The sequence below is a fragment of the Quercus lobata genome, chromosome 2 (genome assembly GCF_001633185.2).
Source record: "Quercus lobata isolate SW786 chromosome 2, ValleyOak3.0 Primary Assembly, whole genome shotgun sequence".
NCBI classification, from domain to species: domain Eukaryota; kingdom Viridiplantae; phylum Streptophyta; class Magnoliopsida; order Fagales; family Fagaceae; genus Quercus; species Quercus lobata.
In genome coordinates this window covers 1,697,424-1,723,017 of record NC_044905.1, presented here as the reverse complement: position 1 = coordinate 1,723,017, position 25,594 = coordinate 1,697,424, and the positions used below count along the sequence as shown (strand labels likewise).

General features: G+C 34.2%; 2 protein-coding genes across 2 annotated transcripts; both read right to left on the bottom strand.

Annotated features, from left to right (window-relative positions):
• Positions 1 to 330: 330 nt before the first annotated feature.
• Positions 331 to 23,653, bottom strand: LOC115977805. The gene is made up of 6 exons (XM_031099829.1): positions 23,508 to 23,653; positions 23,045 to 23,162; positions 22,608 to 22,766; positions 22,270 to 22,323; positions 1,165 to 1,311; positions 331 to 711 (listed from the first exon to the last, which is right to left on the bottom strand). Exons 1-6 carry the CDS (start codon positions 23,651 to 23,653, stop codon positions 331 to 333), a joined length of 1,005 nt encoding a protein of 334 aa, XP_030955689.1.
• Positions 13,568 to 19,526, bottom strand: LOC115972525. Its single transcript, XM_031092846.1, has 7 exons — positions 19,222 to 19,526; positions 16,777 to 16,863; positions 16,143 to 16,433; positions 15,150 to 15,311; positions 14,981 to 15,034; positions 14,542 to 14,688; positions 13,568 to 14,194 (listed from the first exon to the last, which is right to left on the bottom strand). The coding sequence occupies exons 1-7, from the start codon at positions 19,369 to 19,371 to the stop codon at positions 13,811 to 13,813; spliced, it is 1,275 nt and encodes a 424-aa protein (XP_030948706.1). The 5' UTR covers positions 19,372 to 19,526; the 3' UTR covers positions 13,568 to 13,810.
• Positions 23,654 to 25,594: the final 1,941 nt, after the last annotated feature.

Sequence of the window (25,594 nt, the reverse complement as noted above, 5' to 3'; positions counted from 1 at the left end):
TTTATGAAATTACAAATGGTAGTCTTGGATATTGATATAACACAATCATAATCACTAGGTTGTAATGCATTCATATGGAAACATTTACTAATTAAGTGAATGTGTACATTATCTTGACTTTTGCACTGAGTATTATAAATGAGTTACTCAGTAACAAAATTAAGAAAAATAAAATGGACACTTAGTGCAAAATTAGACTTTAATGAGAAGATAATTTGGATTTGATTTAGATTTTGATTGTACTTCAACTTTTCGATATATTACATATGATTAATTAGCACAAGAAATTTGTTATATTAACCATTCCCTTCTACTAGCCATTACAAGTCCTTAAGGACAAATATAATTTCTATCAGGCCCTCCATAAAAAAATTCAGGATCTTCAATGTAATCGCCAACATACATAACATCGTAGCAGTTGTACTTATCCGTATAAGTTTCTAGCCAATCTGGGAACTTCAAGGTTGGAGAATTGTCATGAATTCGCATTCGTGTTATGCAGCCTGAATTGCACAGATAAGGAAGAGGAAAGTTTCCATTTCCCATAGCTGTTGCAGTGTGTGGAGCATGTTGTAGTTTGGAGCTGTATACTTCACCTCCCCAATCCATAGTTTCTGCGTGAAAGCTTAAAGATTTGAATAAATTAGGTGGCCAATAACCAATGTTGATTTTCTCTCCATATTGCACCCACCAGTTGCCTGTGTTGGGATCCTAAAGTCAAAAGCAATCGTTAAAATATTTGTTAAATGATTAAATTCAACGATTCTTCATAATTTAAGCTTTTGGCACAATTAGTAATTTAATTATCATGGTATATAAGAGCATGTAGTCATGAATTTGAGTTACGTTTCCACTCAATTTAAGGAACACATTTCAATTGGTATGTTAATTCTAATAGAAATTAATATCGATCAAGTGTTTAAATCAATATTATACTATTAGCTTAAACTTTTGAAATCGAATGGTAATATATCATGATAACAAAACATGGTTAAAAATCTTAGATGTTAGGCCCCTACTTATATAAAGTGAGAGTTTGAGCCCATGCATGAGAGAAGTGTTAGAAGATTGGTTAAAATTAAATTCACCATATTTCCCATCAAACTTTTGGGATCAAGTTGTAATTTACCAAATTTTGAAAGTGAATTACATTCATTTGCTAACCTTAAATATGTAAATGGTTATTTGATATGGGAGTCCACCAGGCAATGAAATTAGATATATTGCTGTGCCAAGAGCAATTATATCACTAGTTTGAACAAAACCAAGACAAGTGAGATCGAAGCAACCTGTTGTCTTTGAAGCATCAGCCTATTATTGCACACAGAAAAGAAGTATAAATTGAAAGAAAATTCCTTCAGAAATATATCATTTCAAATTTATAGAGCTTCATGTTATTTTAACTTATGGTTGTTGTACGTTTACCGTCCAATATACGAATAAACGAGTCTGTCTGTCCCCATATACGCTTGGATTTACCTGAAAAAGTAAAATACTTATAGATTAAAATTGTGGATACCATAAATTTATTGCATAAAATTCAAATGTTTGTATATTATATTGTTGATATGACACCGATCACATTTATTTGTTGTTAGGTTATGGTTAGTTCTCAAATGATAATTGCTTTAACATTTTCCAGATATATAAAGATTCATGTGTGACATGGTAATTTGTATAATACAACTATATATGTAGCATTTGTGTAGTTAGTAATAGCAATGAAAGATGCTTTAGAAATTTAAGGTGTTTATGCTAATTACCGCCCATCCAAATTCAATGCTTTCAAAATTATAGTAAGGGCCATTGGAGAGACAAATTTGAGAAGTATTGTACTCATCGTCAGCCTCAACGTTAGGATTCCAAACTTTGATATCTCCTTTAGCTCCTGAGTAGCTATAACCTTCTGTAATCAATACTGCCTTCTGATTTACATAATATGCTGAGTGAGAAAAGAATAGGAGCAAAAATAAAAAGTATTAGAATAAAAATAGGTCAGTGTTTATTACACAACTTGTTGCACACTTTTACACACGGGAAAATTGCACTGAAATCGTGACATGAAGTCACGCTTTCCAAGCTTAAAATCCTGACTTCAGGTCAGGATTTCAATGCAATTTTTAAGTGTGTAAAGATGTGTGCAACAAGGTGTATGTGTGAAACAAGTATTTCCCACAAACAATTTTTAAGTGAGGCTCACTGAGTGATTCATTTGTTGAAAGTTTGAATTCTGACTATCGCTTGACTGAGCAACTTGATGCGAAAAGCTCGGTTTCTTCCTTCCATAGTGTTCGACTGAATAAGCTTTAAGTATGTCATTTTTTCGAATCCTTCGAACTGGGATTGTGCCCTTAGGACAACTTCCACTTTTCTGCCATAGTTGTGAAGTCACAGTCATGGAAGAGTGCTTTTCATCCCATTTGTTCTTGTTTTAGTCTCAATTGGATCATAGCTAGGTGTCATCTGATATAAGAAGTAAAGAATTAAAGATTTTGAGTGTAAACAATAGTGTATAATCTTAATGTGACAATATCATCTAAATCAAAGCTAGAAAAGAATAAGAGATTTATATAAATATAGAAAGAAAAAATTGGCAGAAAAAATTGGCAGACCTGGATGGTGTGATTCATTAAAGCGGGATGATCAAAAGTTGCCTGCTTGTAAATGTCAATGCAATCAATAATATCTCCATCTGCACTCTACATGCACTAGTTTAATTAAGAACAGTATCATCTCATTTTCAACTTCTTCTCTCTATTACTTTCATTTCATGCTCAAGATTTTAATTTTAGTAATTTAATAGTGCCCAGACTGTCGTGTTATTTAAAATTAAATGACATGACATTTAGTATCCCTTTGTATTGTCAAATTTAATCTAAACTATGAAATGGATCAAATTGAAATTAAATATATTTTCAATGACTCCACATAAGATTAATGCTAGGAATATTACAAATTAAAATAATAGCTTTACTTTCCTTCCACTTAAATGCTGGTTGCTAGTTTACTTCTTTTTGTTTTCATGTTTCCTCTTTCTTACTTGCATGATGCATATTTTGAAACAATAAATAAAGCAAACATATTCCAAAGTGGCCCTCTGTTTTTTTTAAACACTATTAAGGTCATAGTATGCTTCTGGAAGCATTTCTCAACTAGTCTAGCTAAGAACTTAAGAGAGACTTCACCAAAGGAAGGAAGATTTAACAAGAAAAAGTGTATACCTTTATACTTTTTAATGCATGCCTTCTCAGGTGGTTTATTTTCCTTTCAACTTCCAAAACCTTCTGCTTAGAAAATGTTTTACCCTCCACCACTCGAGAACAAATGAGAGCCACTCCCAAAAAAAAGACCATGCCTTTGAATCCCAAACCATGAGAAAAACTTGTTCTCATTTTTACCTATCTCTGCAATAAATTTCTAACGTAAAATATGATTTGAACTTTAGAAGCACACTGTGGTATTATGCTAATGGGAAAAAGATGATATATATCCAGTATCCATGCACAAAGTTTGCATGATTCACCTTCCAACCATAAAATTTTCATTTACATATTCCAATTTCAAAATACAACATTAATTTAAGAAGAAGATATGAATGAATCCTCAATGGCCTTAGATATTGTAGTTGTTTGTATCAAATCATTATTTTTAAAGGCTTACACATGACACAAGCAGGGTCCAATGCGTGTCTAGGCATTACAAAAGAACCTAAAGCACGTTTAGCATGTAGTAAATGATGTAAAAACTAACAACCATATCTCATGTTTAATAATAAGAGATTTTACTAGTTGAGCTAACTGAAATCCACATAATAAACTCTATTTTGATCAAGGAAAAATATCATATAAAAAACAACGATTCAACATGACTAGGCCTATCCACGGGTCGGTCTGGGTCAGGTTTGTGCCCAACCCAGAACCGACCCGACCACGTCGAGTCTCCAACATCCAGACCCGCTGCCGACCGTAAGATGAGTCGGTTTGGGCTACTTGGATATTGAGTACGGATTGGTCGGTGGTCAGTCGAACTCAGGGAAGACGAAAAATGCCGAAATCAGGCCGGAACTGGTCGAAATCTGCTAGATCTGGCTGAAACATGGCCGGATCAAGCAAGATTTCTAAAGGTACTCACTAAATCTCGAAGAGGTCTCACAGGATCTCAACGGATCTATCGAGAAATAATTGGAAATCCTCATACCTAAGAAAATCGGTGAGTGTTTCTGATATATAGGCAGTCAGATCGATTAGAATCGGATTTTGAAAAGCAAACCCGTCAACTGACCCGCTGGTCTCGGTTTCTGGAGGTTGAGACCCGCTGCCGATCGTCATTAGTGTTGGGTCGGTTGATTTTGGGTACGGATCAGACGGTTTGCCTTGGGTTGGTTGGGTACAAGTTTCGGTGGACAACCCTAAACATGACTTAGAATCAAAATTTTATAATTTTTCTTTTTGTTTCCAAATAGTCAACACTTCATATGTTATGTCCACAATTTCTTCAACTTGCATATAGATAGAAGCATCAAGTTGATACAATTAGAAATTTTAAAAGCTAAATTGTACCTATTTACATTTGAAAACCCATTTTTTTAGATAGTAAAATTAAACGTTTAATACATTTTAGTGACCAACACTTTTTTTCTTTTTCTATTTTTTGGGTAGTATAAGGAAAATCTCAAGGCCTATTATTCTTATTATTATTATTATTTTCAATGACAAGGGATCCAAATTTAGATTCTCCTAAAATTAAAAATAAAGAATGTCATTGAAGAAGAAAACTCTTTGTAAATTAAGATTCGAATAATAACAAGATGTTAAAAATAGAGAATGTCATTGAAGAAGAAAACTCTTTGTAAATCAAGATTTGAATAATAACACAATGTTATTGAGTCTATTAACACCCTCTATAATATTTGATATTTGGGGTTTGAACCCTTTATCTATCAATCTGCCTACAGACACAACCAAAATTTCACTACATATTTGGGTGTAAATTTGTGATTAAATTACAACACTTACATAAAGTAAATTTAGATGCATCCAATCATAAAATGACACTTAAGCATGTTATAGATTTGAGTGTATTTAGGCGCGTCACTACGAATTTCTCTTTATCAAACAACAAATGAGGGCTCTTTACAAACCCCAAGTTGTATGCATGGGCTAGGCTCTGGAATGAAAGTAAAAGCCCAATCCAAAGTGCTCTATTCATGTGCTGCCCATCAAAATAAAAGCCCAAATCTCCATCCACTTTCATAACAGAACCATTCAGTAATCAGTATAAAGTAACAAAATCCGAAGTAGAGAGAGAGAGAGAGCTTGAAAATACTAAAATATGTTGTTGCTAAGATCTGAACTCTAATGCTAACTTATTAAATGAGATAGATTCATTAAATTAAATACGTATTTTCATTGACTTTTGAAAATTAGAAAATGAAAACAGCATTTTACATGTTTTTATCCTTGTTACATTACAGTGCCTATTACAGTCTACCAAATATGCCTTAATTTTTAATAAAATGTTGCACAATTTTCAATCGTATTAATTCGATCCTTCAAAAGTTACTAACTTTCATATAGGTACATTTGCCAAAATTAAGTTACTTAATACTCAATGTATACCACAGCGCACCCTTGGTGCGGTGGTCACTTTACAAGTATAAATGCTTATAAAGTGTGGAGGGCAAGAGCCGGGGTTCAATTCTCCAGAAGGGAGCTTCACACACATATACACTTAGATTAGGCTAGAGTAGAAATTCTATCTTGTAAAAAAAAAAAAAAAAAAAACTCAATGCATTAAATGGTGTTCTCTTAAAAAAAATTTAATACTCAATGTATTAAATGGTCTTCTCTTAAAAAAAATAAATTTTCTAAAACATGCCAAACATAATAGGATGTAGGGAATTCGCATCCTATGTCTCAAGGTCTTTGTCCCCGTCCCTGCTCCTCCACTCAACAAATGATACGTGTCTATATATATATTATTTTGAGTTAACGTCTCTTTAAGATTTAAATCCCGTTAACGTCTCTTTACTATATGGCTCCGATTAACCAAGAATCAAAATATCCAAATTCACGACGGAAACAACTAGCTGGAGCTGAAAGAAAAGCGCAAGAGGTGTGAAAAGGCTTTGCACGTGATCAGATCAGACATTCACAACCAAGGGCTGAATAAAACAAATAAAAAGAAAAGGAAAAAAAAAAGAGCCATGTGATTGTGACGTCTTTTTTATTACTTTTTTGATTTTTGCTTTTAAGTTTTGACTGGAACGTTTGATCTCCTCTGACTTTTTTTTTTTTTTTTTGATAAACAACACAGGAGAAAATTTTCATTGATCTAAAACAACATTCATATTGATTAGATCATTCAGAATTTGGTTTTCTATAACAGGGGGGATATCCTCAACCTAAACCAACCAATCATCTACCTGTTTGGCATATTGTGCCATTAAGTGAGCAGCCATGTTGCTGCCCCTGTTGATGTGAGAAGTCTTCCATGCTCTGAACTGCCTCAGAGTCATTTCAATGCCTTCCGAAACCTTCCTAATAGAGCAAGGAGAAGGACCCTGCCCCCTTAGGACATTTACCATACTCAGCGAGTCACTCTCAACTATAACATCTCTAAGGCCAAGATCCCAAGCCAATTGAATTCCTTCTTCCACAGCCTTTGCTTCAGCCTCCAACGCACCCAGCGGCAGCAGCAATTTTTTGCTCATCGACCCCATTAGCTGGCCATTCTCATTTCTAATCACGACTCCCACACCGCTACATCCAATGTCTCCAAAAACAGCCCCATCTGTATTAATTTTATACCAACCCGGGTTTGGGGGAGACCATAAGGGCTTGCCTGGGTTGGAGGAATGGATTTGGACTTGATGAGATTGCTTGACTTTCTTTGCATATTCTATTGCCATCCGAACCATTTCAGCAATGGTTTTGCCTCTGCCTTCATGTCTTATTGTATTCCGATTGTTCCACAAGCTCCACGCCGTAATAGCAAACATATCCCAATCTACCACCGAGTATCTCTCCTTAATTTCCCATACTATATCCACAAACTCCAGGTGAGTTTCAGGCAGATAAGGAAGCTTTACTTTGGATGCACTCCAAACCTCTGTTGCTGTTTTACAGTCCCAAAGAATATGAGTTGTATTTTCCTCCCTTTCACACACATCACAGTTCGGTTCCACATCCACACCCTTGGACTTTAGACGACACTTTGATGGCAGAATGTTTCTACAAGCCCTCCACATAAAGTGTTTTATCTTGTTTGGGCAATCCAGATTCCATATAAACTTCCAAATGGCTCTAGACTTTGACCCATCTGAGCTTTCCCCCCTTTCTCCATGCTGATTTAGCTTTGGCAACAGCTTTTGAGCTGCTCTATAGGCACTTTTGACTGAGAATCGGCCATTTGGAGTCCAAGCCCAAACCAGGGAGTCATCATGAAGGGTAGGACTTATTGGAATTCCCAGCACAATTTCAGCTTCATGTGGGAGGAAGGTATTCCTTACCAAATTAACATCCCAACCCCTAGTCTCCCTGTTGATAAGACTCGAAACCAGTCCAAGGTTAGTCGAAAGACCCCCTGGGCTTACCCTTTGAAAGAGTCTGGACTTAGGATCCATCTATCATCCCAAATGTGGACCCTTTCACCATTTCCGATGATCCATGTAGACCCCCTCATGATTAAGTCCTTGGCTGCCATGGTACTTCTCCACACGTAGGATGGTTTATAACCCAATTGCACCTCCCTAAAAGAGCTTCCCGCAAAATACTTTGCCTTAAAAACTCTATGGACAAGGGAGTTAGGATTTTGTTGGATCCTCCAACCTTGCTTAGCTAAGAGTGCAAGGTTGAAAGTATTTAAGTCTCTAAAACCCATCCCCCCTTCCATCTTAGGCATGCAAAGTTTTTCCCACGAGATCCACGCCATTTTCCGTTCTTTATCCTTCTGCCCCCACCAAAATTTGCAAACCATGGAATTTAACTCCTTGCATAAGGTCACCGGGAGATTGAAACAACTCATAGTGTAGGTCGGAGTGGCTTGGGCCACGACTTTAATAAGAATCTCCCTCCTCGCATTGGAAAGGAGCTTTCCTTTCCACCCCGCAATTTTTCTGCCCACCATGTCTTTAATATGGTTAAAAGCCTTCATTTTCCCTCTTCCCACAAGTGGTGGTAGCCCAAGGTACCTCTTATGATGTCTTATAATTTGGGCTCCAAACAAAGACTTCACTTGGTCTTGGACTTCTCTACTAGTATTCTTGCTAAAGAATAGGGAGGTTTTCTCCTTATTAAGCCTTTGCCCCGAATCACCTTCATAATCCTCAAGAACCTTCATAACCCGTCTTGCTTCTTCAAAGGAGGCCCTACAAAATACAATACTATCATCTGCGAAAAGAAGATGAGAAATTCTTGGAGCACCCCTACACACTGCTACCCCTTTTATATAGCCATTAGACTCTTCCTTTTTCAACATTGCCGTCAACCCCTCCGCACAAAGAAGGAAGAGATATGGTGATATTGGGTCACCTTGTCTAAGCCCTCTTGATGGAATGATTCTACCTTTGGGCTTACCATTAAGCAAAACCGAATAAGACACCGAGGTCACACACATCATCATAAGAGACACCCACCTATCATGAAACCCCAACCTTCTCATTATAGCTTCCAAATATACCCATTCTGCCCTATCATAGACTTTGCTCATATCGAGCTTTATAGCCATAAGAGCCTCCTTTCCTTTCTTTCTTTGTTCTATACAATGCATTGTTTCAAACGCCACTAGGACGTTATCAGTAATGAGTCTCCCCGGGACAAAAGCACTTTGGGATTCGTCAATCACAGCAGCTAGGACTTTTTTCAACCGGTTAGCTAGAACCTTCGCAATTATTTTGTAAAGAACATTGCAAAGACTAATCGGTCTAAATTCAGTGATTCTTTGGGGATTTTTGACTTTTGGGATGAGACAAATGTAAGTTTCATTAAGACCACTAGGCAGCACACCAACATTCAGAACATTTAGGACACAATTTATAACATCAAAACCAACCAAATCCCAATATTTTTGATAGAAGATCGGGGACATACCGTCTGGACCTGGAGACTTTGTTGGGTGCATTTGATTGATTGCTTGCGTTACCTCATCCGCCTTGAACTCTACTAACAGCTCATCATTCATTTCAAGAGTGACACGAATATTGATTGCACTCAAACTGACTTCAAAGGAAGTTGGGAAGTCTGATTTGAGGATACCAGCAAAATACTCCAAAACTATGCCCTCAATCCTCCCCTGATCCTCCTGCCACACCCCATCAGAATTAATCAGCCCCACTATCTTATTCTGTCTTTGTCTTTGACTAGCTGTGGCATGAAAAAACTTTGTGTTTCGGTCTCCCCACTTGATCTATAGAGCTCTAGACCTTTGGTTCCACATCATCTCCTCCCTAAGTAATGACTCATTTATTTCTGCCCTTATCTTCCTAATCTCCTCCGACTTCTCATTCCTATGTTCCGTGGCTTCAAGCTGTTGAAGTTTTGACTGTTTCTACCTCAGAACCTTGTTCACATGCCCAAAGACTCTCCAATTCCATCTCTGCAAATGATCTTGACATCGCCTCAATTTATCCGTGATTGAAAGCCCCATATCACAGCTAAAAGGATCCCAAACTGATTCTATAATTTCCCTACATCCTTCCTCTCTTGTCCACATAGCCTCGAACATAAACTTTCTTTTCATTGGTTTTCTTGGCTGGCTTCGTTTCAGGGCTAGAACCAACATGCAATGGTCTGAAATGGACATTGAGAAATGGTGCACACTTGCTTCTGGGTGCAACCTCAAGCAATCTTCATTTGCTACCATTCTGTCAAGCCTGAGTTTGGTTCTCTAATCTCCATGCCGCCCGTTACACCAAGTGAAGCGCTGGCCCACAAAGCCCAAATCAAATAAACCACACCTGTCTAAGCAGTCCCTGAAGTTTGCCATCTGTTTACCATCTCATTAAAATCGCCGAAGACAATCCATGGCATTTCACACTAATCTCGTAAAGCTTCCAATAACTGCCACGATATATACCTCTTTTCTGATTCTGGTTGACCGTAAAAACTTGTGGCTCTCCACAAAGGTGATGATGGACTCTCTTGAACTACCACATCGATGTGAGCATTTGAGCAACTTTTAAAACTCACATCTACACCCTCTTTCCACAGCAGAGCAAGGCTGCCGCTCCTGCCATCACTAGGAACAACGATGCCCTGCGTGTAGTTCATCTTTGCTTGAATCCCTCTTATTCTACTTACCCTGGCCTTGGTTTCAACTAGAAAGACCAGCAGGGGTTCATGTGTTCTCACCTCGTCGGTGAGGGTACGAACTGCCAAGGTGGGCCCTATACCTCGGCAGTTCCAAGCTATCACATTCATTGGGCTCGGCGGGGTTGCAGCGCAGCCTCTGCCTCTCTGCCAGCCATCTCTTTTTCATTCTCTAGTTTAAGCTTCCTCTGGTTCGTCCCTTTTCTTTTTTTCTGATCAATTGCATTTGGATCCAGCTCTTGTAAAGGAGTTGGTCCATTTCTTTTTTTGCTTTCTGGGCCAGATTCTTCACTTTCACTCTTGCCCTTTGATTCCTTAGCCAAATGTTTCCAATGTTTGCTATGTAGGCCTAAAACTTCCGTGGTCCAACCCACTTTGCCATCATACACCATCGCAACTGGGCCCTGTGACACATCAACTAAGTCCGTGCTTGTCGCGTGCACCTTCAAACTTTGCACCGACTTATTTTCAAATTTAAAAGTGGGATCTTCCAGTTGCCATGTGATTTTCTCCCACTGCATTTCATCAAAAGCCTCGGGTTGTGCTGCTTTCACATCAGTAGCCTTTTCACTAGTTTGTGCTATCAAATCTTTCGCTTTTCCTTCCTTCAGATTGACTTGGCCTTCTTCATGTAAATTTTCTGTCAGATGCATTGAGGAAGCCACTTTTGTTTCATCCCATGTAAGGCTATCGTCACCTCTAGCTTCAAGCCTAGGCACGTGAGTGTTACCTACCTCGCCAACCGCATCAGTTTCAGCAGGTTGTGTTCTCTCCTTTTCCGATCTAACTCCGGTATCACCCCCTCCTGCTACGCCTCCTTCCATGCTCGAACTAAGAAAATCCCTATTGCCTTTCCTCATTGGCTCTCCTCTCAGCCAAGCCCCGTATTGTAGCTCCCCCTTATTCTGTAGAACATTAGCTGAATTGTCCTGGCAATCCTTTAGACTATGACTGAGCAAATCACAGCTATAACAAAAGTTTGGAAGCCGTTCGTATTTGAAGTTGATCCATCGGCTCTCCCCACCTTCTATGGAAACCCGTTTACCCCTCAATAGTCGTTTTGTCACATCTATTCGAATTCTCACCCTCAAGAATTTTCCTCAATGGACTCCTGAATCAGCGACATCCACTTCCAAGACCTCCCCAAGTTTTGAGCCTATTGCCATCCCCGTCTCCCTTGTTCTACTCTTCAAAGGCAAGTTGAACATTTGGACCCAAAAGGGTGACCATTTCAACTCTATCTCCTTTGGGGTAAGCTCAGTCTCGAACTCTTGTATGATTACTAACTGTTTCTCATAACTCCACGGACTCATATCGATAACTTTCCTTTTGTCTTTCTCATCTCCAAATTCCACCAAGAAAAGATCCTCCTCTATTTCAGACAGTTTCATTTCCTTTTTTAGTTTCCACATCATCCTCAGGTTCTTCCGCAAGGCGTCTAGGCTAATGCTTATGTTTGTGAGCACCTTCAAGATGGCGCAAAATTTCCCTCTTTCTATTGCCGCCTTCGTACTGCCACTCTCGAGCTCGACATCATCAGCCTCTTCCTCCGTAAACGATAGCTTCTTCCATAACACTTCTAGTTCCTCCGCCATGAAACTCCAATACAGCAGCCCTTTAGAGTTAGGCAAGGAGACACGAACGTCCACCTCACACCACCTGCACTACCAATGACCTTACCGAAGGAAGGTCAGACTAACTCTCGCAATAGGATGCGAGACACTCACTTGCATCTACAAGCCCAAAAGCCAGAGAGCACCGATAAATAAATATTTAAATTGATCTCCTCTGACTAACGTTACCACTAGTGGGCGAGTAAGTATAGTACCTGAATTAATTCTACAACTTTACAGTATTGTGACTCGTGAGTGAGTGATGGAATTATAAACTCACATATACCAATATTTTATTTGCATCACTTACAATATGCCACACAGGCAAGTTATGGCAAAAGTAATAGAAATTTTTGTGGCACTAGACTTACTCTTAGTTGGCTAACTAACGGAAACTAATCCTACTCAGAGATGTTAGTGTGTTAAGAGTAGAAAACAATAAGGGTATGCTTGGTATGCTATAATAGTTCCTGTAATGGAATAGTTATTTATGTGTAATAGCAATTCAGTCATTTGGTTGCGTGGATTCCAGTTAGCTCAACTGGTAAAGTTTTTAAAGGTTGAATAAGAAATTTGGGGTTCAATCTCGGCCTACACCAAAAACCGACTGGTGTTTTGGTCTAATAATAAAAGAGCTATCATCAAGAACGAACGCCATAGATTGAAACTCTCTCAAAAAAAAAAAAAAAATCACTTGGTTGCATATTTATTACATGGTTTAGTTATTATATTGAAATAACTATTCTTTAAATTGAAAAATAACTATTCCTTTTTAAAATGGATGTAATTGTTATTCCTTGGTGCATATAATAAGTTTTAAAATTAATATATTTCCAAAAATATAAAGTTTCTTTATACATCATATTTTACAAGCTTTCCATATCCATATGTAACAACCAAACTTATGGATAATAATAGTTATTCCATTACAATGTCTTTTATTCTTAGAAATAAAGATTATTATTCTTAATGTAATCTATATTTAGTGTACCAAACGTATCCTAAGTAGACACGCATGTCATCTATTGAGTGGTGGAGCAGGGACTGGGACAGAGACCTTGAGACAAAAGATGCGCATTTGTTTTGATAATATTTTGAAGGTTGAGTCTTGGGACTCTTCAATGGTAACTTTTCAATAATGCATTTTCAATTGTGCCTTTTCATAGTCTATTTATCTATTAATATTAAGTTATTTACGGCATCTTCTCAAAAAAACAAAAAAAAACAAACAAAATACACAAAGTTTGGAATTCTCCTTAATTGTTACTTGTACAATTCAATATTTGTTATATCACAAACACAATTGATGAGAAACTTGATAGCAAACTCCTATTTTTTTTTAGATACAATAAAATTTCAACATATAATGTCTACTTAATAATGAATGTTTCTATTATCAAGCTAAAACATTAATCGTTTTTTGGTGTAGATGGGGTTCAAACTTTAGATCTCTTATTTGATGAAATGAAACTTTATTGGTTTAGCTAATTGGAACATACACAAACTCTTTTCTAAGCAAGGACATTTGAGTTGGCAAAAAAAATTATTTTTTATTTTAACTGTTAACCACATCAATATTTTCTATTTATCACTTAACTGCAAAGATCAATTTGACACAATATTAAAAAAAAAAAAAAAATTAGGGACTAAAATAATACATTTAAAACATTTGGAACTAAATTAACACACAGCGAAAAGATTGGAAACTAATTTGAAACTTACCCCTTTTTTTCTCAAATGCTAAGATGAAATGCCAAAAATTGCTTAATGCCACACAATTACACAATTGAGGATATAATTATCCACACCTTTTCTGTGGAAGGCATCAGCTAAGTTATTGATGTGTTATTGCTAGAAAATGTTGGCATCAACATATATATCTTGTTGCTCTCATGGACAATAATGACTTCGACCAGGACCTCCAAATAATAACGTAGGCTCAAATGCAAGACTCTTTTGGTAATTAAGAGCACTGTAGCAATAGGGTTCCTCGGAATCAGTATGTACCCATTCAGGGTACTTCAATTGGAGAGAATAATCCAAGATTCTAAGTTTATTAATGTAACAAGCTGCTCCCAACAAAGCAGATGCATGATCTCCACTCCCCATGGCTGTTGTAGTGTGGGGTTTCACTCCCTTCACGTTTTTGCTATAAACATCCCCTCCCCATTGAACTAATACGGCTTTCTGTTGCATATATGTTAGGATTTCGAAGGGCCAATACCCTATCACATCGTCTCCAAATTTTAGCCACCATCTTCTCATATTTGGATCCTAAAACAAAAACATTGGATTTTAAACAAACCATTACATATCATTATTTACTCAAAGAGAAAAGGGAAAAAATGGTATATTTATGTATAAGAATTGTACACACAAGTCGAGCACAAATCTTCTTAATAATTCCCTTCATTTATGTGATCAAATCTTTTATTTATATTTTTTCCTTTTTGAAAATTCAATAGGTGGTGTAGGTTCTGTTGAAAATACCGAAATACCAGAAAGTGTCATTTAAAATATAAAACTCTTGGCTTTATTTGATCATATCTATTGAACTATTCTACTATATATATATAACTATAAAGTTTAGAGAGAGAGAGAGAGAGATTCATATATTTTACCATGTTAATTTGGATGTCGACCTCATATTGGTCTCCCCATCTTTGTGATGTAGGTTGAATAGCTGAACCTAATCCAATCTCTTGGCTAGTTTGTACAAATCCAGAGCAAATGAGGTTAATGCAGCCTGTCTTCTGATAGGAATCCAACTAAGCAAAAAAGTAAAAAAGAATAAGTTAATAAATTAAAATATATTGTTAACTAATTAATATTTGTTTACAAAGGAAAACTAAGATTGTTAGTGTAAACTCACAATTGTTTTTTAGATAAATTTGATAGTTATAACTGGGGAGGGGGATTTGATTTTGGAATGTCTCCATTAAAAATACCAAAAGGTACCAATTGAGCTACATGAATCTTTGTGAAAACTCACACATAAAGTGTCAAAAATATGATTGAGATTGCAATTTCCCCTCTTTGGCTTAGCAAAAATGTACTTACAGTCCATCGTATAAATACTCGAGGTTGTGTATCACTGAATAACTTTGGGTTGACCTAGAAAAAGAGAAAACAATATTACCAAATTTTGAGGTTAAAAAAATGTGATTAATACCATGTGCATTAAATATGTACTAGAAAATGGGGTTAATGTTTTGTTTAATGAACCAACCATCCATCCTGCTTCAATACTTTCAAAACTATCTCCAGGGCCACTTTTAAGCCAAATTTGAGCAGTAGTGTATTCATTGGGCGATTGAACTCTTGGATTCCAGATATTTATATTTCCTCTAGCACCAATATAACTATATCCCAATGTAATAAGATATGCAGTCTGGTTCACAAGCATCACAAAAAAAATAAAAAAATAAAAAAATAATCAGCATAACTTAAAAAAAATGACAAATTTCAACATGAACATATTTATTAACTAATTGCAAGGTTTCAATTATTTAAAATAAAAAAATTTGTAATTTTTTTTTTTAAAAAAAGCACGAAATCTTTTGGAACAAACTTGCATGTTGGATGCTTTCTTCTCTGAAAATTTTTATTAACTAATTGCAAGATCTCAATTATTAAAAAAATTATAAATATTTTGAAAGAAACTTGCATGTCGAATACTTTCTTTTTCCATTTTTTTTATGGCAGCATTAGAATAGATACTGTGACAAAATGTTTTTAGGCAATCGGGAAGACACCTTTACAAAATAATACATATTTTTCCGAGATAATATCTTCCATAGAAAACCTTTATAAAAATTCAAAATCATTCATTGATGTGTTTGCATGCATCTTTAAATCTACTCACACACATATTAATATTCAAATTCAAGTTACACCTAGTCTATAAATCTTTGTTAATATTACAACACTCAATAACTTTTTTTGTGTATAACTATTTCATCTATGAAATGTTTAAAAAAAAAATTAACCTTAAAATTATAAATTAAATATCTATGATAATAAATAATATTTAATTAAAATGTATAAAAAAAAAAAAAAAAGTGCAATCTAATTGTGTTGAGCTCATGTCCATTGGGCATTAGCACAAAGCTAGTGCACAGAACTATATATGATGTTTATGGCAAAAAAAAGAAAAAAGAAAAAGAAATATATATATATATATATATATATATATTTATAGGCTATTACAAATTATAATTACCGAGTGGTTGGGTAAAGGAAAGACTTTGACTTTTGTGCCATTGTTACGATATACAAAATAACCACTTTTGTTATTTGTTGTGTTTGCAACAAAAGAAGACCGTGGGCCTTCCCTTCCAAAGTGTTCGATGGAGGCTGCCCTCAATAATTCTTTCCTCGTAATTCTGCGAATGGGAATGGTTCCCTTTGGACAACTTCCACTTTTATGCCAAATTTGCGATAGAACTCGTTGGGATGACTCGTTTTTAGCAGCTGTAGTAGTGTCAGATGGAAAATTAATACTCGGTCTCATCTGCAAATTACATGAAACATTGTATTATAAGTTCTTTTACGACCACACATTTTATTACAACTTGTTGAAATGATTGATTTTGAGCGGTGAATCATTAGAATGGTAAGTATGCATGTGAGCTTAGTTAAGTATTGAAGAAAATCAAAGAAAGTAAAGTGAATAATATGTATAATTGAGTCAAATTCAAGAAGTGCATTGAAGGAATTAATAATTTTAGATGCCCTAGAGTTTCTCTTATAACTTCACTAATAAGTTCATTTTGTTGCATCACACACACATATAAGTATATTTTGAATAAATAATCTAACATGAAGAGAGAATAAGGTTATGAAAGAAAATGTACCTCAATTTTATGGTTCTTTAATGCAGGATGATCAAAAGCATGTTGCTTGTAGATGTCAACACAATCGATAATATCTCCATCTTCACTCTATAAGAAGTAAGAACCACAAATACTTAGTGAAGAGAATTGAACTAAGGTCAAGATTGAAGCAAACAAAGAATTCAGAATCACAAGAAAAACAGAGAATGAAAGAAGAGTGAGAAACAGAGAGAAAAGAAGAGAGAGAGCTCCAGAATTTTCTGTAAATGCTTACTTTTCTCATTTGCATTACAACTATCTCTATTTATACATAGAACTAACTGTAACTACTTAATTAACCAACCCTGAAATCACGGAATGGATCTGCGAAAGGTGGAGCTACTTCTAACAACCTTTCCCGCCTAATCTCAATTGACAACAGACTTACTAAGGTGCTTAATAGAACGGCACCGTTTTATATACCAACATAACTAATCAATAAATACAACGACATCGTTCTAGCAGACTAGCCGTTGCTGTGACTCTGTTCTTGTGATTTAAAAACTAGCCGTTGGGATTGAGGCTTCTCAATTGCTGACTTAGCTTTAGATATCTCAACACTTAGCAACCCCCTTTTTTAAATTAAAAGATAGAAAGCTTTATTCAAAATTGAAGCACATCATTTACCAATAAGGCAACAAAAAAGTAAATGAAAAATTTCTAAGGCAATGATTAGCATACTTGGTTAATAGCATTGGAATCCTTTTCATTTAAAATGGATCCAATTATGATTTGGATTAAATATTACAAATTTAATGGTGTATCTTATGCTATGCCATTTAAAAATTTTAAATGATGTGAAATTATATACACTATTAGATCAAGGATATATAATCTTAATAATAACAAAAATTTCTCGATAATGAAAACTAGCATTGATGCAATCTCATACATAAAACTTTAATCAACAAGACGACTTTCAATCTGCATTTTGTTACTTCAGTGCTATATTTGACTTTTATAGCATTTCATGGCTAATTATATATGATAGTTATACAAACTATACGGTTAGAAAAAGATAAATTTTATAGGCATTTTGGCCCATTGATGTTTTCCGCCCTAGATGTAATGGCCTATTGACATTTATAATCTATGCCACAATCCACATTTTACCATGAGGTATGAATTGCTTCAGGTTACAATCTCTAATCTATGAAAAAAAAATTGTATGGATAAGATATTTCAATGTGACAAAGCCACATGGGTATATCTCTGAATGAGATTTTTCCTATGGAGGATTTCAATTTTATATGTCATAGTGTTCAAATGGCATGGTTTTGAAGGAAATTTGTGAAATGGAGGCAAAGAATTGGGTTCGACCAAATCTTGGCATAGATTAGAAATTAAGGAAATTTATGGAACTATCCCAAGTAATTTTCTTTTGGCCAAACGTGAGAGGGTGAGGTTAGACATATAATTTAGGGCATGTTTGGTACATTAAAGGGAGATTACGATATGAATATTTATCTTTTTTTTATTATTATTATAAATAATATTAATCTTTATTATTTGGAATAAAATATATCGTAGAATTCCTATTCATAGTTCATACTTTTGGTTGTAAAATTAGTTGTACATGTGGAAATATTTTAAAAGATGATGCATATGGAAATGTTGTATTTTTTAAAATATATTAATTAAAAAATTGTTACACCACTAAGGAATAACTCTCTTTAGAGATTGATAAATATTCCTCAATTTATGTAATAGCTAATCCTAAGTCATAATCATTCATTGTAATGAAGATGCAACTAAATAACTGAATAGCTATTATACAAGAATTACCATTCTATCATGAGATCTAATTACCGCATAACAAACATGCCCTAAATGTTTATAATAGGTATGTAGAATAGAAACATAGGCATTGACACGCCATGACACGAGACACAAAAATTCTTGAAAAATAATAGAATGAGACAGTGGGGATATCACAATTAATTAATATATATCGTTAGATAGTTCTATTACCATAACTTTTGAGTGATTCTTGTTATTTTGTCTTTATATTAGAACCTCATTCCCTTTTTATTGTATGTCTATGTGTGATTGTTTCTATAAAAAGATCGATTCTAGACATTAATAGGCATATTTTATGGTTATTTTAAGTTTAAAATAAATAATAATTATCCAATTATTTAGAAATAAAATCAAAATTTAGATATAATTTTCCTCCTACACACAACATGAACATGCATGTAGGAGTTTCCCTTGACGTGTCGAACAAAGACACAGAGAAAATTTCAAAGTGTCTATGCTCTCCTTTTTTTTTTTTTTTGGTTGATAATTACAACACAATTTCAACCCATGACATATATTCTGTGATGATTTCTCTTAATCATCAAGCCAAGACACCAATTGACTTTTGGTGTCTTTGCTTCTTTGCATAGGAGGATAGTTGAAAGTTTAGTAGAAAAAAAAATTTACCTTAATACTCTTGACTGCTGGCTTATTGAGAAGCTTCAATTTTCTATTGACTTCTGATGTAATTTTTCTAACTTTACCTTCTACATCTACACTGCTTAAAACAAGCAAAGCTATCACAAACAAAAGCCTTAGAGTAATTCTTTTCTCCATACTCTCTCTTTCTTTGTCTCTCTCAAACAAAAACACTACACATATGGAGTCTAGCAAGAAACCATAAGAGATTTATAAGTTAGTTTGGCTTAGAGAAGGAAAACATTAATTCTTAATGAAATGTTGCTCAGTTTTCGATGATATTCTATCCTTCTAAAGTTTCCATTTTTCCATATGGGTTCCTTTGGCAAATTTTGATCCAAGATAAAATTTAACTCTAGTCTAATCTAAGTGTATATGTATGTAAAGCTCTCTTCTGGAGACTTGAACTTCGACCCTTGCTAAATTAAGTTACTTATTAAGATTGACAATGCATTAAATGACATTCTCTTAAAATACCGAATTTTTTTAAAGGATTTTATTAATGGGTGCTCTTAGAGCAATTGTTAATAGAAAATTTTAGGAAAGTTTTGACATAGTTTTTATAGGAAATATAAAAATTCAGCAAAAAAATTAATTGCTTTATCATTTTCCCATTAAATATTTTTTTAAATAGTTTCTAACTAATACCCTTAAGGCATTTGTTAACTTTTTTTCCTTTTCTAAACATACCAAACAAAATGGGATGGAGGGACTAAGAGTATATTTTGGCCTTTAATAATGCATTAAATGCATATTTATCACTGCTTTTAGGGTTTTCATTAACAAAAGCCAAATAATAAATACTCAATTTCATTTGGCAAACAATTAATGATAGTTTTATGATATTATGAATCTAGGATTTCATTAACAAAATCCAAATAATAAATACTCCTCAATCTAATTTGGTAATCAATTGATGATAGTTTTGTGATATTAGAAATCTAGGATCCTATAAGTTCTATTACATAAACTAATGTGCCACCAATCATAAATATATGAATTGAACATTCATTTATTATATCATCGAAATGACACCAATCACATTTATTATCATGATAGTTTGTAACTCATTTGTAATACTAAAATTGATTGCAGTTCTTTTAGGCTTTTAGCATTTTTCTTGTCACTATGCTTTTAATTAAGGAAATTCCAAATTAGGAGAGTTATACTTTCGCTTTGGGTTTTGGAAACTGAGGTTGCAATTTTTTTTTTTTTTTAAATTGATAGTTACAACTTACAACAATGGAGGGGAGGAGATTTGAATCTTGAATATTTTCTACAAAAATACTAGGAGGTATTAATTAAACTACAAGGCTCTTGGCACAAATTTAGGCTGCATTCTAAAAACACTAGTCTAGGAACTAAAAAAGGGGCATTGATTTTCACACACTTCTTATTGTATATTGTTTGTACTCATCACCCATTTCATGTTTTAAATATGGATATCAATAAATAAAAAATGTGAAAATCATGTGTGAAATTATGGACTTAAATCACACAATGTGTTTGGAGTCTACATCAACATGTGTGAAGTGTGAGAGAACAATTACTGCCCGAAAAATTAAAATGTGGTAGGAGAAGGAAAGAGTTGCATTTTTTCCAATTAAATACATGTTTATGAAATTACAAATGGTAGTCTTGGATATTGATATAACACAATCATAATCGCTAGGTTGTAATGCATTCATATGGAAACATTTACTAATTAAGTGAATGTGTACATTATCTTGACTTTTGCACTGAGTATTATAAATGAGTTACTCAGTATCAAAATTAAGAAAAATAGAATGGACGCTTAGTGCAAAATTAAACTTTAATGAGAAGCTAATTTGGATTTGATTTAGATTTTGATTGTACTTCAACTTCGATATATTACATATGATTAATCAGCACAAGAAATTTGTTATATTAACCATTCCCTTCTACTAGTCATTACAAGTCCTTAAGGACAAATATAATTTCTACCAGGCCCTCCATAAAAAAATTCAGGATCTTCAATTTAATCTCCAACATACATAACATCATAGCAATTGTACTCATCCGTATAAGTTTCTACCCAATCTGGGAACTTCAAGGTTGGAGAATTGTCATGAATTCGCATTCGTGTTATGCAGCCTGAATTGCACAGATAAGGAAGAGGAAAGTTTCCATTTCCTATAGCTGTTGCAGTGTGTGGAGCATGTTGTAGTTTGGAGTTGTATACTTCACCTCCCCAATCCACAGTTTCTGCGTGAAAGCTTAAAGATTTGAATAAATCAGGTGGCCAATAACCAATGTTGATTTTCTCTCCATATTGCACCCACCAGTTGCCTGTGCTGGGATCCTAAAGTCAAAAGCAATCGTTAGAATATTTCTTAAATGATTAAATTCAACGATTCTTCATAATTTAAGCTTTTGGCACAATTAGTAATTTAATTATCATGGTATATAAGAGCATGTAGTCATGAATTTGAGTTACGTTTCCACTCAATTTATGGAACACATTTCAATTGGTATGTTAATTCTAATAGAATTAATATCGATCAAGTGTTTAAATTAATATTATACTATTAACTTAAACTTTTGAAATCAAATGGTAATATATCATGATAACAAAACATGGTTAAAAATCTTAGATGTTAGGCCCCTACTTATATTAAGTGGGAGTTTGAGCCCATGCATGAGAGAAGTGTTAGAAGATTGGTTAAGATTAAATTCACTATATTTCCCATCAAACTTTTGGGATCAAGTTGTAATTTACCAAATTTTGAAAGTGAATTACATTCATTTGCTAACCTTAAATATGTAAATGGTTATTTGATATGGGAGTCCACCAGGCAATGAAATTGGATATATTGCTGCGCCAAGAGCAATTATATCACTGGTTTGAACAAAACCAGGACAAGTGAGATCAAAGCAACCTGTTGTCTTTCAAGCATCAGCCTATTATTGCACACAGAAAAGAAGTATAAATTGAAAGAAAATTCCTTCAAAAATATATCATTTCAAATTTACAGAGCTTCATGTTATTTTAACTTATGGTTGCTGTACGTTTACCGTCCAATATACGAATAAACAAGTCTGTCTGTCCCCATATACACTCAGATTTACCTAAAAAAGTAAAATACTTATAGATTAAAGTAGTGGATACCATAAATTTATTGCATAAAATTCAAATGTTTGTATATTATATTGTTGATATGACACCAATCACATTTATTTGTTGTTAGGTTATGGTCAGTTCTCAAATGATAATTGCTTTAACATTTTCCAGATATATAAAGATTCACGTGTGACATGGTAATTTGTATAATACAACTATATATGTAGCATTAGTGTAGTTAGTCATAGCAATGAAAGATGCTCTAGAAATTTAAAGTGTTTATGCTAATTACCGCCCATCCAGATTCAATGCTTTCAAAATTATAGTAAGGGCCATTGGAGAGACAAATTTGAGAAATACTGTACTCATCGTCAGCCTCAACGTTAGGATTCCAAACTTTGATATCTCCTTTAGCTCCTGAGTAGCTATAACCTTCTGTAATCAATACTGCCTTCTGATTCACATAATATGCTGAGTGAGAAAAGCAAAGGGGCAAAAATAAAAAGTAGTAGAATAAAAATAGGTCAATGTTTATTACACAACTTGTTGCACACTTTTACACACGAGAAAATTGCACTGAAATCGTGACATGAAGTCATGCTTTCCAAGCTCAAAATCCTCACTTCAGGTCAAGATTTCAATGCATTTTTTAAGTGTGTAAAGATGTGTGCAACAAGGTGTATGTGTGAAACAAGTATTTCCCACAAACAATTTTTAAGTGAGGCTCACTGAGTGATTCATTTGTTGAAAGTTTGAATTCTGATTGTCGCTTGATTGAGCAACTTGATGCGAAAAGCTTGGTTTCTTCCTTCCATAGTGTTCAACTGAATAAGCTTTAAGTAGGTCATTTTTTTCGAATCCTTCGAACTAGGATTGTGCCCTTAGGAAAACTTCCACTTTTTTGCCATAGTTGTGAAGTCATGGTCATGGAAGAGTGCTTTTCATCCCATTTTGTTCTTGTTTTAGTCTCGGTTGGATCATAGCTGGGTGTCATCTGATATAAGAAGTAAAGAATTAAAGATTTTGAGTGTAAACAATAGTGTATAATCTTAATGTGACAATATCATCTAAATCAGAGCTAGAAAAGAATAAGAGATTTATATAAATATAGAAAGAAAAAATTGGTAGACCTAGATGGTGTGATTCATTAAAGCGGGATGGTGTTCAACTGAATAAGCTTTAAGTAGGTCATTTTTTTCGAATCCTTCGAACTGGGATTGTGCCCTTAGGAAAACTTCCACTTTTTTGCCATAGTTGTGAAGTCATGGTCATGGAAGAGTGCTTTTCATCCCATTTTGTTCTTGTTTTAGTCTCGGTTGGATCATAGCTGGGTGTCATCTGATATAAGAAGTAAAGAATTAAAGATTTTGAGTGTAAACAATAGTGTATAATCTTAATGTGACAATATCATCTAAATCAGAGCTAGAAAAGAATAAGAGATTTATATAAATATAGAAAGAAAAAATTGGTAGACCTAGATGGTGTGATTCATTAAAGCGGGATGGTGTTCAACTGAATAAGCTTTAAGTAGGTCATTTTTTTCGAATCCTTCGAACTGGGATTGTGCCCTTAGGAAAACTTCCACTTTTTTGCCATAGTTGTGAAGTCATGGTCATGGAAGAGTGCTTTTCATCCCATTTTGTTCTTGTTTTAGTCTCGGTTGGATCATAGCTGGGTGTCATCTGATATAAGAAGTAAAGAATTAAAGATTTTGAGTGTAAACAATAGTGTATAATCTTAATGTGACAATATCATCTAAATCAGAGCTAGAAAAGAATAAGAGATTTATATAAATATAGAAAGAAAAAATTGGTAGACCTGGATGGTGTGATTCATTAAAGCGGGATGATCAAAAGCTGGCTGCTTGTAAATGTCAATGCAATCAATAATATCTCCATCTGCACTCTACATGCACTAGTTTAATTAAGAACAATATCATCTCAATTTCAACCTCTTCTCTCTATTACTTTCATTTCATGCTCAAGATTTTAATTTTAGTAATTTAATAGTGTCCAGACTGTCATGTTATTTAAAATTAAATGACATGACATTTAGTATCCCTTTATATTGTCAAATTTAATCTAAACTATGAAATTGATCAAATTGAAATTAAATATATTTTCAATGACTCCACATAAGATTAATGCTAGGAATATTACAAATTAAAATAATAGCTTTACTTTCCTTCCACTTAATGGTTGTGAATTTAGTTCTTTTTGTTTTCATGTTTCCTCTTTCTTACTTGCATGATTCATATTTTGAAACAATAAATAAAGCGAACATATTCCAAAGTGGCCCTCTGTTTTTTTTAAACACTATTAAGGTCATAGAATGCTTCTGGAAGCACTTCTCAACTAGTCTGTCTATGAATTTAAGAGAGACTTCACCAAAGGAAGGAAGATTTAACAAGAAAAAGTGTATACCTTTATACTTTTTAATGCATGCCTTCTCAGGTGGTTTATTTTCCTTTCAACTTCCAAAACCTTCTGCTTAGAAAATGTTTTACCCTCCACCACTTGAGAACAAATGAGAGCCACTCCCAAAAAATTGATCATGCCTTTGAATCCCAAACCATGAGAAAAACTTGTTCTCATTTTTATCTATCTCTGCAATAAACTTCTAACATAAAATATGATTTGAACTTTAGAAGCACACTGTGGTATTATGCTAATGGGAAAAAGATGATATATATCTAGTATCCATGCACAAAGTTTGCATGATTCACCTTCCAACCATCAAATTTTCATTTACATCTTCCAATTTCAAAATACAACATTAATATTAGAAGAAGATATGAATGAATCCTCAATGGCCTTAGATATTGTAGGTGTTTGTATCAAATCATTATTTTTAAAGGCTTAGACATGACACAAGCAGGGTCCAATGCGTTAGGCATTACAAAAGAACCTGAAGCATGTTTAGCATGTAGTAAATGACGTAAAAACTAACAACCATATCTCATGTTTAATAATAAGAGATTTTACTAGTTGAGCTAATTGAAATCCACATAATAAACTCTCTTTTGATCAAGGAAAAATATCATATTAAAAACAACGATTCAACATGAGTCATGACTTAGAATCAAAATTTTATAATTTTTCTTTTTGTTTCTAAATAGTCAACACTCCATATGTTATGTCCACAATTTCTTCAACTTGCATATAGACAGAAGCATCAAGTTGATAAAATTAGAAATTTTAAAAGCTAAACTGTACCTATTTACATTTGAAAACCCATTTTTTTAGATAGTAAAATTAAACCTTTAATACATTTTGGTGA